At 47.4% G+C, this 13,801-nt stretch overlaps 1 protein-coding gene across 1 annotated transcript in view; it reads right to left on the bottom strand.

Moving 5' to 3' along the window:
- The window catches only part of P4HA3 (prolyl 4-hydroxylase subunit alpha 3), a 36,688-nt gene extending 27,630 nt beyond the window's left edge, over positions 1–9,058 (bottom strand). Inside the window, exons 1-3 of the mRNA XM_081860481.1 lie at positions 8,677–9,058; positions 3,362–3,504; positions 455–678 (exon numbers count right to left, since the gene is read on the bottom strand). Coding sequence (XP_081716607.1) covers positions 455–678; positions 3,362–3,504; positions 8,677–8,858 — 549 coding nt within the window. The 5' untranslated portion in view covers positions 8,859–9,058. The remainder of the gene's footprint in view (positions 1–454; positions 679–3,361; positions 3,505–8,676) is intronic.
- Positions 9,059–13,801: the final 4,743 nt, after the last annotated feature.

Here is a 13,801-nt window from a genome sequence, read left to right as displayed (position 1 = left end):
AAGCCGCTTCTGGCGAACCAGAGCAGCGCACGGAAACACCGTTTACCTTCCCGCCGGAGCGGTACCTATTTATCTACTTGCACTTTGATGTGCTTTCGAACTGCTAGGTTGGCAGGAGCAGGGACCGAGCAACGGGAGCTCACCCCGTCGCAGAGATTCAAACCACCGACCTTTTGATTGTTAAGTCCTAGGCTCTGTGGTTTAACCCACAGCACCAACTTTGTAGCTAATTCGTAATTTTGCAGCCTAATTCCTATGCTTTTAATTTGTTGGCAAGGATGGGGTTTTTAACCTACACACTTGGGTGCCTAGAGGGTTAAACTGCAATTAATATAGCTCACACAGCACAACCCTAGCAACCCCTTGCCTCTTAGCATGCCTGCCAGGTAATCCCACTGACCTCCAGGGGGTCTGTTACTGGCCCCATTGGAAACCACTGACCTGCCCCCCTCACCTTGCCAATATGGAAACAGTCATCGGCGGACAGGGAGAAATCCTGGCTGGGGTTGTAGACGTCCGGAAGCGGAGCATTGCTAACCCTCTGGAATTTCCCTTTGGCCAAGCCCTTCACGCTCAGTGAGTAGACATCTTGTAGGCGCATCACCCCCCGGGCTGCTCCTTCCAGGTCCTCAAAGATGGGCAGCTCCTCCTCCAACCTTTGGTAGCCATTCTTCAGTGCTGAGAACAAAAGGTAAAGAAAAGGTGAAGGGTCCCTTGATGGTTGAAATATACTCGGAGTCGAGTGTGGATTTCATGCTCTTTATTCAGCTCATAGTAGTGAGGAATGAAAGTTTCCCCAAAATATCTGCTTTATATACATTATTTACACAATGGGCCCCACGTGATTGGCTAATTCCAGGATTCTCCTGTAGGCCGATCAGGTTGCGGATTCACTTCCACCTAGAGCTGGATTGGGTGGCTCCTGCGGACCAATCAGACTGCTGCATTGATCTAGGACCAATCAGACTGCTGCATTTTGGATCCTATTCAACTCAGTACATAACAATGGTTAAGTCCAGTCGCAGATGACTCTGGGGTTGCGGCGCTCATCTCGCTTTATTGGCCGAGGGAGCCAGCGTTTGCCCACAGACAGCTTTCCGGGTCATGTGGCCAGCAGGACTAAACCGCTTCTGGTGCAAATGGACACCGTGACGAAACCCAGAGCACAGGGAAACACTGTTTACCTTCCCGCCACAGCGGTACCTATTTATCTAATTGCACTGGTGTGCTTTGGAACTGCTAGGTTGGCAGGAGCTGGGACAGAGCAACAGAAGCTCACCCTGTCGCGGGGATTCGAACTGCCAACCTTCTGATCAGCAAGCCCAAGAGGCTCAGTGGTTTAGACCACAGGGTCACCCGTGTCCCTATCAAGATAAAGGTAAAAGGTAAAGGACCCCTGGATGGTTAAGTGCAGTCAAAGGCAATTATGGGTTTGCGGTGCTTATCTCACTTTCAGGCTAAGGGAGCCAGCATTTGTCCGCAGACATCTTTCCGAGTCATGTGGCCAGCAGGACTAAACCGCTTCTGGTGCAATGGAACACCGTGACAGAAACCAGAGCAGCATGCAGAAATGCCGTTTACCTTCCCGCCTGAGCGGTACCTATTTATCTACTTGCACTTTGACATGCTTTCGAACTGCTAGGTTGGCAGGAGCAGGGACCGAGCAATGGGAGCTCACCCCGTCGGGGGGATTCGAACCACAGACCTTCTGATCGGCAAGCCCAAGAGGCTCAGTGGTTTAGACCACAGGGCCACCCGTGTTCCTGCTGAGAACAATACCAATCCCTCCTTGGTACCGAGCCTTAACAATAGGGGCAGGGTAAAAAAATTAAAAATTCCTTCCCATAGCACCTTAGAGACCAAGTAAGTTTGTTATTGGTATGAGCTTTCGTGTGCATGCACACTTCTTCAGATACCTGCCTTCATAATAAATCATTTTTATTTATTTTTTTGAATTTCAAAATATTCATTTTAACAATCTTAAACCAATGACTTCCCTTCTTCTCTTTCCGTGGTTCATTTTGCTTACCGTACATCCCTGCATATTTTACATGAACTAAACCATTCCGCATTCCATTATTACATCCATCAAAACTGATTTACACTGTTGAATTTATCTTAGTGCTGCCAGTGTTTTTAAATGTACACAATTTCCACCCACATATTCAGTAAACATTTTCCAGTCTTCTTTAAATGTATGTTCTTTTTGTTCTCTTATTCTGTATGTTAAATCTGTAAGCTGCACATATTTCATCAGTTTGTTGCCATCCTTCTTTAGCTGGGACCTCGCTGGTTTTCCATTTTGGGGCTAACAAAACATGGGCTGCAGTAGTGACGTACATAAATAGTCTTTTTTGAGACATTGAAAATATCAATAATTTAAAAATGGGTTTGAAATAGAAATGGATTTGTAAACCAAATGAATACTTAACTCTGGCAAAACTAACAACTATTATAAGAAACCAATCAAATCAAAAATTAAAAATTAAAATTAAAAAAGGAGTGGGAATATTTTGATGAATATATGGTAAAATATCGCTCAAAAAAGATATGATAATATGCCTAGATTAAAATGTAAAGTATCTGAGGGAAGATTTGAGAAGATTGTAAATGTAAAGATAAATGTAATCTCAGAATGTAGAGGAAATCGAGTGGGGGCGGAGGGAAGCAGGGGGAGGGACAAAAGAATATTCAGTCAGCTAGCCCTGGGGATTATCTAATTGATTTTTGAATTTTATTGTTATTCACGTTTTTATACCACATTTTATGCTGCTTTTATAATTGTGTTTTAAAGTGTTTAAATTTGTTGTTAGCCGCCCTGAGCCTGGTTTTTGAACCAGGAAGGGCAGAGTATAAATAAATAAATTATTATTATTATTATTATTATTATTATTATTATTATTATTATTTATTAATATTATGGAGGGTGCGGTGATGGCTTTGGTTTATTTAGATTGTGATGTAATATGGTAAAAACCAATAAAATACAGTATTGGAAAGGGGGGGGTTAGTCTTTTTTGACACCTAGTAATTTCCCTCTGAATTATCCCCAACAAAAAGGACTCTGTTTTTTTTGGGGGGGAAAGGTACATTTTAATTTTTTTAAAAGGTGCCTTTTTTAAAAAAAAAAAAAGGTCCATCTATCTCAGGGCTGCCTGCCTGTACTGGCCGGCAGCTGCCGCCCAGAGTTTCAGGAAGGCAACATTCCTACCTAGAGATGCTACTGTGGCTTGAACCTGGGCCCTTCTGCATGCCAAGCAGGTGTCCTCCCGCGATGCAACGAACCTTCTCTAAATGCCCATTGCTATCACTGTTATATTCCCAGCAGCTAAACAGTATGCCCTGCCTTCAACTCACATACCTTGGGCGTTCTCGCTGGCTTCCACGCTGTACACCACGTTCAGCCAGTCTGACTGCAACCTCTTGATGAGCGTGTAGGCCAGTAAAGGGTTAACCACGGTGGTGCCCGCTCCTTGGTGCAAGGCCTGGATCTTCCTGTAGAATCTGGTTGGGGAGGAAGGCATGAAGAAGGATATTATTCACAATTAGACAAAACTCAGGAGGAGAGGGCTATGGAAGGCTCCACAGTTGGGGGCAGCGATACTAGCCTAGTTGTGGCAGCTAGACTGGGGACTGGGAGCGGCCGCCAAGACCATATAACAATGGTCTTGAAAGACCTACATTGGCTCCCAGTACCTTTCCAAGCACAATTCAAAGTGTTGGTGCTGACCTTGAAAGCCCTAAGCCAGGGCTTTCAAGGACCAGGTGCACAGCCTGGGAGTCATTCTGGACTCACCACTGTCCATGGAGGCACAGGTCAATTCTGTGTCCAGGGCAGCTGTCTACCAGCTCCACCTGGCACGCAGGCTGAGACCCTACCTGCCTGCAGACTGTCTCGCCAGAGTGGTGCATGCTCTGGTTATCTCCCGCTGCAATGAAGGTGAGCCGGAAACTACAGCTAATCCAGAATGCGGCAGCTGGACTGGGCAGCCCTCAACAGCCTCAACCCAGTAGACCTGAAGGAGCGTCTCCACCCCCATTGTTCAGCCCGGACACTGAGGTCCAGCTCCGAGGGCCTTCTGGCGGTTCCCTCCCTGCGAGAATTAAGGTTACAGGGAACCAGGCAGAGGGCCTTCTCGGTGGTGGCTCCCGCCCTGTGGAACGCCCTCCATTCAGATGTCAATGAAATAAACAACTGCGTGACTTTTAGAAGATATTCAAGGAAGTTTTTAATGTGTGACATTTTGATGTATTTTCAATCTTTGTTGGAAGCCGCCCAGAGTGGCTGGGGCAGCCCAGCCAGATGGGCGGGGTACAAATAATATATTATTATTATTATTATTATTATTATTATTATTATTATTATTATTATTAATGGTCAGGGGTCCCTTTACCTTTTATACATTTTAATCCACTAACTATAATAATAAATTATTATTATTATTATTATTATTATTATTATTATTATTATTATTCTGAGTCCCAGTTGCTGGAAACTGCAGGAGTGGAGAGTTGTTCTTGTGCTTGCAGACTTCCCAGAAGCCTCTGGTTGGCCACTGTGAGAACAGGATAATAAAATAATAATAATAATAATAATAATAATAATAATAATAATAATAATAATAAATTTTATTTATACCCTGCCCTCCCCAGCCAGAGCCAGGCTCAGGGCAGCTAACACCAGTAAAATTACAGTAAAAACATAATGGGGGGGGGATTTAAAATACAGGTGCTGTACTAGATGGGTCATTGGCCTGATCCTATATTTCCTAAAACTGAAAAGTCACAAACTCTGCAAACCTTTTTCATACAGGCATCGTTTCATCCCCTGGATCCTTTTAATTTTCTGAACCTTTTCCAATGGAAATATATATCTAATATGTTTTTACTTATGAAAACCCAATTCTTTATGGGCTGTTCCCATAAGGGATTTTTTTTTGGGGGGGGGGGATAGGTTGTACTCACTTTCCCTTTCAAAAAAAGCCCAAACCACAAAAACCCAGCCCTTCTGGTTCACATTCTATCATACACAGCCAACACCTACAAAAGGGCAGATGAATATTTGCCAAGACACTGTTTCGAATTGCAATGCTCTCTTGCCAATTTTGCCGTCCAGAAGTTTGGTGCAGAAGGATTGATTTCCCTCCACACCCATCCCCGGAAAACTGCATAGCGAAAACCTCAAACGAGGAGGGTCTGTTTGAAAGTGGACGTGTTTGTGGCTGGTTCTGGCGTGGAACCGGGCAAGGTGGCTGCCTCAAGTGGCAGATTCTGGGCACCTGTTCTGGTGGATCTGGGCTTTTTAAAAATATGCACCATATTTTTCGCTCTATAAGACACACTTTTTCCCCTTCAAAAATTAAGGGGAAATGTGTGTGCGTCCTATGGAGCGAATGCAGGCTCCTTGGCTTCAGCGATAGCAACGTGAAGCCTCCAAAGCGCAGAGGGAGAGCTCCCCCCGCACTCCGGAGGCTTTGCGTTGCTTTCGCTGAAGCCGCCTGAAGCCCCTGGAGCACAGTGGAAGTTCGCGCTGCGCTCTGTGGGCTTCAGGCAGCTATCCGAAGGCTTGCGGATAGTCGCCTGAAGCCTGGAGAGTGAGAGGGGTCGGTGCACACTGACTCCTCTCGCTCTCCAGGCTTCGCTTCGCTGGAGAGGCGCTGCACAGTTTTCCCTCTCTGTGCAGCGCCCCTTCAGCGAAGCGGGAGGAGAAATGTTTCTTCTTCCGCTTCGCTGAAGGGGCACGGAGCAGAGAGAGGGAATCCCCCCCCCCCCCGTTCTCCCCCTCCTATGGTCCGGTGCATCCTATAGAGCAAAAAATACGGTGTGTATAATTGCAAGGCACAGAAGATGGAAGTAGGAAACAACTAGCAAGGAATAGTTGGGAGAGTGCCTTCTGGGAAGCCTCCAGACTGTTGTTGTTTGGGGTGGGAATCCATCACATACTGGCAAATTCAGGACCTGCAAGTAAATGTGATTTGGAGCTTTTGTGCAACAAACCAGCTCTCCCCAAATACCAGACTTTGTGATCGCGAAAGTGGTGAGAAAATGTGCTGGGAATCTTGGGACAACTTTTGCTTTGAGTCAATGTTGCTGTCGATGAATGTGGGTAGTTTTTGCACCTCCATTCATTCTCCTTTGTCTCTATCAGTTGCTCCTCCAAATCTCTGTCTCCCCCTCTCCAGATCTTCAGACATGCCTGCAGGCGCCAACAGGAGTCTGCCAACATCTGGAGAAGTAGAGGTTCCCCATTCCCGCTTTAACTAGAGATGGCAGGGATTGAACCTGGCATAGCTGTCAACATTTCCCTTTTTTAAAGGGAAATTCCCTTATTCCGAATAAGATTCCTCGCAAGAAAAGGGAAAAGTTGACAGCTATGAACCTGAGATGTTCTGACAGCACAGCAGGCACTCAGTGTAGCACGAACAGAAAACTAATGAAACTGGCAAAATGGATTTCAACAGGGACAAATTTCAGGTTCTGCACCAAAGGTCCCTATAGTTAAAGCTCTGGTTTTCCCAGTAGTGATGTATGGAAGTGAGAGCTGGACCATAAAGAAGGCTGATTGCCGAAGAATGGATGCTTTTGAATTATGGTGCTGGAGGAGACTCTTGAGAGTCCCATGGACGGCAAGAAGATCAAACCTCTCCATTCTGAAGGAAATCAGCCCTGAGTGCTCACTGGAAGGACAGATCCTGAAGCTGAGGCTCCAAGACTTTGGCCACCTCATGAGAAGAGAAGACTCCCTGGAAAAGACCCTGATGTTGGGAAAGATGGAGGGCACAAGGAGAAGAGGATGACAGAGGACGAGATGGTGGGACAGTGTTTGACTAAACTGCGGGGGGCAGTGGAAGACAGGAGTGCCTGGCGTGCTCTGGTCCAGGGGTCACGAAGAGTCGGACATGACTAAACGACTAAACAACAACCAGATGCACAAAGATAAGACTTGACAGCAGTACATGTGGAAAGGATCTAGGAGTCTTAGTTGAGCACAAGCTGAACATAAGTTCCCAGCGTGATGCAGCAGCAACATAAGTGAATGCTATTCTAGGCTAGTCTAGTGTCCAGATTGAGGCAAGTCATAGTCCTGCTCTCTTCTGCCTTGGTCAGACCACACCTGGAGTCCTGTGTCCAGTTCTGGGTGCCACATTTCTGAGCACAATTCAAAGTGTTGGTTCTGACCTTGAAAGCCCTAAACGGCCTTGGCCCAGTATACCTGAAGGAGCGTCTCCACCAAAACATCATTCAGCCCAGACCCTGAGGTCCAACTCCGAGGGCCATTTCGGTGGTGGCACCTGCCCTCCCATCAGATGTCAAGGAAATAAACAACTATGTGACTTTTATAAGACATCTGAAGGCAGCCCTGTTTAGGGAAGTTTTTAATGCTTGCTGTTTTATAGTGTTTTTAATATTCTGTTGGGAGCCGCCCAGAGTGGCTGGAGAAACCTAGCCAGATGTGTCGGATATAATAAACAAACAAACAAACAAATTGTTGTTGTTGTTGTTGTTGTTATATTGACTGACTGGAAGGTGTGCAGAAATCTGGAAATCGGGCCATATGAGGAATGGTTGAATGAGCTGAGTATGTTTGGCCTGGAAAAGAGGAGACTGAGAGGGGATAGCCAGTATACCCGAAGGAGCGTCTCCACCCCTATCCTTCTGTCCGGACACTGAGGTCCAGTGCCGAGGGCCTTCTGGCGGTTTCCTCATGGCAAGAAGCAAAGCTACAGGGAACCAGGCAGAGGGCCTTCTCGGTGGTGGCACCCGCTCTGTGGGACACCCTCCCATCAGTTGTCAAAGAGATAAACAACTACCTGACGTTTAGAAGACATCTGAAGGTAGCCCTATTCAGGGAAGTTTTTAACGTGTGACATTTTAATGTATTTTTAATCTTTGTTGGAAGCCGCCCAGAGTGGCTGGGGAAACCCAGCCAGATGGGCGGGGTACAAATAATAAATTATATTATTATTATTATTATTATTATTATTATTATTATTAAGGTAAAGGTAAAGGGGCCCCTGACCATTAGGCCCAGTCGTGACCGACTCTGGGGTTGCGGCACTCATCTCGCTTTATTGGCCGAGGGAGCTGGCGTACAGCTTCCGGTTCATGTGGCCAGCATGACTAAGCCGCTTCTGGCGAACCAGAGCAGCGCACGGAAACGCCATTTACCTTCCCGCCGGAGTGGTACCTATTTATCTACTTGCACTTTGACGTGCTTTTGAACTGCTAGGTGGGCAGGAGCTGGGACCGAGCAACGGGAGCTCACTGCGTTGCGGGGATTCAAACCGCCGACCTTCTGATTGGCAAATCCTAGGCTCTGTGGTTTAACCCACAGCGCCACCCGCGTCCTACTGCCACCTGTGTCCCTTATTATTATTATTTTAAATATCTGATGAGCTGTCACCTGGAGGATGGAGCAAGCTTGTTTTCGTCTGTTCCAGAGGGTGGGACCCAAACCAACAGTTCAAATGCCTAGAAGGAAATTCTGGCTAAGCAAAAGAGTAGACAGAACTGTTTGACAGCAGAATGGAAGGTTATCCGGCAGGGATTATTCAGCTGCGATTCCCTGCAATGGAGGGGGTCGGACTACATAGCCCTGGGGCTGGGGGTGTTCCTTCCAACTCTACCATTCCAGCCTCCCGGGCTTGATCCCCGCAAACAGAGCCCGGCCCTTACCTCCTGAGGTCCTCCAGCCTCTTGGCTTCCTCTTCCAGGTAGGTGTGCAAAAAGCGCAGGAGCTCCCTCTCGGTGCTGAGCGCCTGGCGGATGCTCAGCATGGAAGTGTAGGTCTCTGCCTGGACGCACTGCGAGAGACCGGCCAGGAGGACCATTGCCGCCGCCACCGCGGGCCACAGCATCGCCTTACTCTTCTGCACAATGCCTCTGTCTCTCGCCTCCGCCTCCCTTCCTCTCCCGCAGGCTGGGATCCAAAATCTCCCCTCTCCTGCACCCACCCAGCTCCTCCAGTGCCACCCAGTCCCTCTCCCGAAGCCAAGGGTGCGTCGGTGGTGTCATGGGCGCAAGCGGAGCATCCCTTTGCGCGGCTGTTGCGCGCCCTCGGTCCACTTGAATCTCTCTCTTTCTCTCGCAGCAGCAGCAGCAGCAGAAATGAGCCGAATGGAAACCAGATGGGGAAAGAGGCAGTAAAAACCGCTGTGCGTTTTCCGCCTCCCTCTCCAGTCTCTGCACAGCTCCGGCAAGGATTCGCTGGGGCTGCTCAGAAATCCGTCTATCTCTCTCTGTTTACTCCAGGATTGAAAATGGGGTGGGAGGGGAGATGGGAAAGTCCTCCCTTGGCTCAGAGGCTGAGCATCTGCTTTAATAATAAGAATAAGAATAAGAATAAGAATTAATAATAATAATAATAATTAATAATAATTAATAATAATTAATAATAATTAATAATAATTAATTAATAATAATACATCATCATCATACCTTGGGTTCCATATAGTTAAATCTCTGGTTTTCCCAGTAGTGGTGTATGGAAGTGAGAGCTGGACCATAAAGAAGGCTGATCGCCGAAGAATGGATGCTTTTGAATTCTGGTGCTGGAGGAGACTCTTGAGAGTCCCATGGACTGCAAGATCAAACCTCTCCATCCTGAAGGAAATCAGCCCTGAGTGCTCACTGGAAGGACAGATCCTGAAGCTGAGGCTCCAATCCTTTGGCCACCTCAGGAGAAGAGAAGACTCCCTGGAAAAGATCCTGATGTTGGGAAAGATGGAGGGCACAAGGAGAAGGGGACGACAGAGGATGAGATGGTTGGACAGTGTTTGACCAAACTGCGGGAGGCAGTGGAAGACAGGAGTGCCTGGCGTGCTCTGGTCCAGGTGTCATGAAGAGTCGGACACGACTAAACGACAACAACACCTCGGGTTACAGACGCTTCAGGTTGCGTTTTTTCAGGTTATGGATTGCTGAAACCCGCAAGTACTGGAACAGGTTACTTCCAGGTTTTGGCGGTCATGCATGCGCAGAAGCTCTAAATTGTGCTTTGCGCATGCGCAGAAGAGTCGAATTGCAACCCGCGCAGACATGCCACTGTGGGTTGTGAATGTGGATCCCGCACGGATCACTTTCGCCACCCGAGCGTCCACTGTAATTTATTATTTATACCCCGCCCATCTGGGTGGCTTTCCCTAGTTACTCTGGGTGGCTTCCAGCAAAATATTAAAATGCAATAATTCACCAAATATTAAAAGCTTCCCTAAACAGGGCTTGGTATGCAGAAGGTCCCGGGTTCAGTCCTTGACGACTTCAAGGCTCCCACCTGGAAACATGAAGGAGAGGGTTCTAGCCATGGCTCCTAGCCATGATCCCTATACGCTCTGCCTCCACAGCTTCTGAATCCCAGTTCAGAGAATCGCAGAACTGTAGCATTGGAAGGGGACCCCTGAAGATCATCTAGTCCAACCCCCCTTGCAGGGCAGGAATCTTTCGCCCAAGGTGGGGCTCAAACCCATGAGTCTCATGCTCTTCAGAGAAGAAGAAGAAGAAGAAGAGGCCATCCTTGAAGAGGAATTGGAAACGATTTGTAGATTGTTTTCTTTAACCATTGCTGCAAACATGTTAAAACGCGAGTTGGTTTGGAGTAAGCTCAGCAGTAAAAAAATTGTTATGAGAATAAAATGACTGGAAGAACGATTGCAATTATTATAATGTGCAGCAGTAAGAGATAATTTGAGGAAACCATGGAAGGGTGGAAATAATTTGATGTATCGGTTAATTAATTGTATTGTACTTTTCCTGTTTTTGCAGTTTTGAAAACATCATATATATTATTATTATTATTATTATTATTATTATTATATTATTATTATTATTATATATATATATATATATATATATATATATATATAAAATAATTTATTATTTGTACCCCGCCCATCTGGCTGGGTTTCCCCAGCCACTCTGGGCGGCTTCCAACAAAGATGAAAAATACACTAAAATGTCACATATTAAAAACTTCCCTGAACAGGGCTGCCTTCAGATGTCTTCTGAATGTCAGGTAGTTGTTTATCGCTTTGACATCTGATGGGAGGGTGTCCACAGGGCAGGCGCCACTACCAAGAAGGCCCTCTGCCTGGTTCCCTGTAACTTGGCTTCTCACAGGGAGGGAACCGCCAGAAGGCCCTCGGAGCTGGACCTCAGTGTCCGGGCAGAACGATGGGGGTGGAGACGCTCCTTCAGGTATACTGGGCCAAGGCCGTTTAGGGCTTTAAAGGTCAGCACCAACACTTTGAATTGTGCTCGGAAACGTACTGGGAGCCAATGTAGGTCTTTCAAGACCGGTGTTATATATTATTATTATTATTATTATTATTATTATTATTATTATTATTAGAGTCTCATGCCCTACCAACAGAGCTATGCTGGAAAACACCAGCAAGGGGGAAAGGCTTGTGTTCGAATTCTGCTTGCTGGTTTCCGACAGGCTCTGTGAGACTGGGATGCCGAACTACATGGGCCATGGATTCAGCAGATGTTCCTTAGATTCTTAAACTTGGCATGCTGCTGCCAACAGTGTAGAGCAGTAGATCCCAACTGGTGGTCCGTGGATCCCAGGAGGTCTGCATAACCCACCCAGGGGGTCCATGAAACCATTCACATAACAAAAACTACCATAGAGATATCAACATTTCCGAAAGGAGGTGGTCCAAGGTGTGCTGGGCCCGGGGGGTTAACCCGAGCCAAGCAGTCCAGATCCGGTCCCAAATCCAAGGATTCCGCGAAGAGTCAGTCCAACAGGGCCAAGGCAGGAAACCAGGCTAGGTTAGGCACAGGGTAACAGGCAGGATCTAGCATGCAGCAATGTTGCTCCCGCAACCTGGGGTGGGGTCCGTTAGCCTTTTATCTCTGTTGGGGTAGCGGCCGGTCCTGATCCCCCGGCGACTCACCTCCCTCTTTCGCCCAAAGGCGAGCACTCCTCCTGCGAGTACTCAGGTCTCTCCTTCTCTCAGACCTCAGTCTCTGCAGCTCGGGAGACGTCGGTGGGTTACTAGACCCAGGGGCCGCCTCAGCCTCCCCTGACCCAACCGGTAGTGGAGCAGCTGTAAGTGATGGCCCAGCTGGAGGCCACGAGGTCATCCTTGCATCTGGAGCCAGGGCAGGCTCAGGCCCCTGACTCAGCCCAGCTGGTGCTTGTTGCAGGGGAACCTGTGCAGACTGGGGCTCTTCAGAATCAGGCCCCAGACTCGGTTCAGATGCCGCCTGAGGCAAAGGATCCGGTGCAGACTGAGACTTCTCCGGCTCCGAGTCTGAGCCCGAGTCCCAGGCCATCACACATGGCTTGGTTTTGAAAAACAGGGGTTCTGCGGTACTTAGCTAACTGGGAAGCCACTGGTGCAGAGATTATGGAGCAAGATGGATAAGGCAGCCTGGTCCATGTGTCTGGAGGTCCTGAGTTACCCAGACAACAAGACCCCCCTCTCGGCCTCACTGATGGGTCCAATGGAAAGCAGAGCAAGACATTTGGCACCAGCTTGTCTGAAGGAATTGCCCGAAGGAGGTGTACAAGGTGCATGCTTCTGAATTGCAATTGATGGAAACCATAGCCAGTGGCGGATTTACATAAAGCAACTACTCTATTCCGAACTTAAAAATGGAAAGCGTAATGCTGGTGGTCAACAAAAGAGGTTTAAAGACTCTCTCAAGGCAAATCTTCAAAAATGTAGTATAAACACCATCAGCTGGGAAACACTGGCCTGCGAGCGCTCCAGTTGGAGAACAGCCTTTACCAAAGGTGTCCTGGGCTTTGAAGACACTCGAACTCAGGACGCAAGGGAGAAGCGTGCTAAGAGGAAGGCACGCTTGGCAAATCCACACTGGGATCAACTCCCACCTGGAAACCCATGTCCCCGCTGTGGAAGAACGTGTGGATCCAGAATTGGCCTCCACAGTCACTTACGGACTCATTGCTAAAACCGTGTTTATGGAAGACAATCTTACTCGGCTACGAGGGATCGCTGAAGAAGAAGAAGAAGAAGAAGAAGAAGAAGAAGAAGAAGAAGAGGAGGAAGAGGAGGAAGAGGCTAAACAAGCTATAGCTTAGGGCCCCACTCTCTTGCCCCCCCCCAATATACTTCTTAATTGTATTTCACTATTAATATACTTCTTAATTGTATTTCAGTTCAACAATTACTTTGGTAAAATACATATTTTGTCATGTGCAAATGGCTTTAGATACCTATCAGGTCCATAAATTACCGTATAGCATATATTCAACATGAAAAACAGGGACAGTTTGTTGTTGACAAAGGACAGCTGGACATATAAAGGGCCCCATTACCTTCAGTATCTTAGGGCCTCATCAAACCTAAATCCGGCCCTGACCACAGGAGGGGAGAGCGTTGTGCTCAAATCCTGTTTGCAGGTTTCCCTTGAGGGCGTCTGGTTGGCCACTTTGGGAAGAGGATTCTGGACTTAGAATCATAGAATCTTAAGAGTTGGGTATGGATCCCAAGGGTCATCTACTCTGACCCCCTGCAATGCAAGAATCTCAGCTGACGCATCCATGACAGATGTCCATCCAACCTCTGCTTTAAAAGCTCCAAGGAAGGAGAGAGTCCACCATCTCCCGATGGAGACCGTTCCACTGTCAAACAGCTCTTACCACCAGAAAGTTCTTCCTAACTTTTAGTTGGAATCTCCTTTCTTGTCACTTGGAGCCACGAGTTCGAGTCCCACCCTCTGGAGCAGGAGGAGCAGAGCTTGATAGGTCATTAGCTTGACCCAGTAATTTCTTCTTATGCTCTTCTTACGTTCCACCTTGCTGGAGATTCTATCCTCCCGGCTGCTT

The sequence above is a fragment of the Podarcis erhardii genome (genome assembly GCF_964252035.2).
Source record: "Podarcis erhardii genome assembly, chromosome: 4".
NCBI lineage: Eukaryota > Metazoa > Chordata > Lepidosauria > Squamata > Lacertidae > Podarcis > Podarcis erhardii.
Note: the sequence above shows the minus strand (reverse complement) of the source record. Positions and strands in the feature narration are given on the sequence as shown.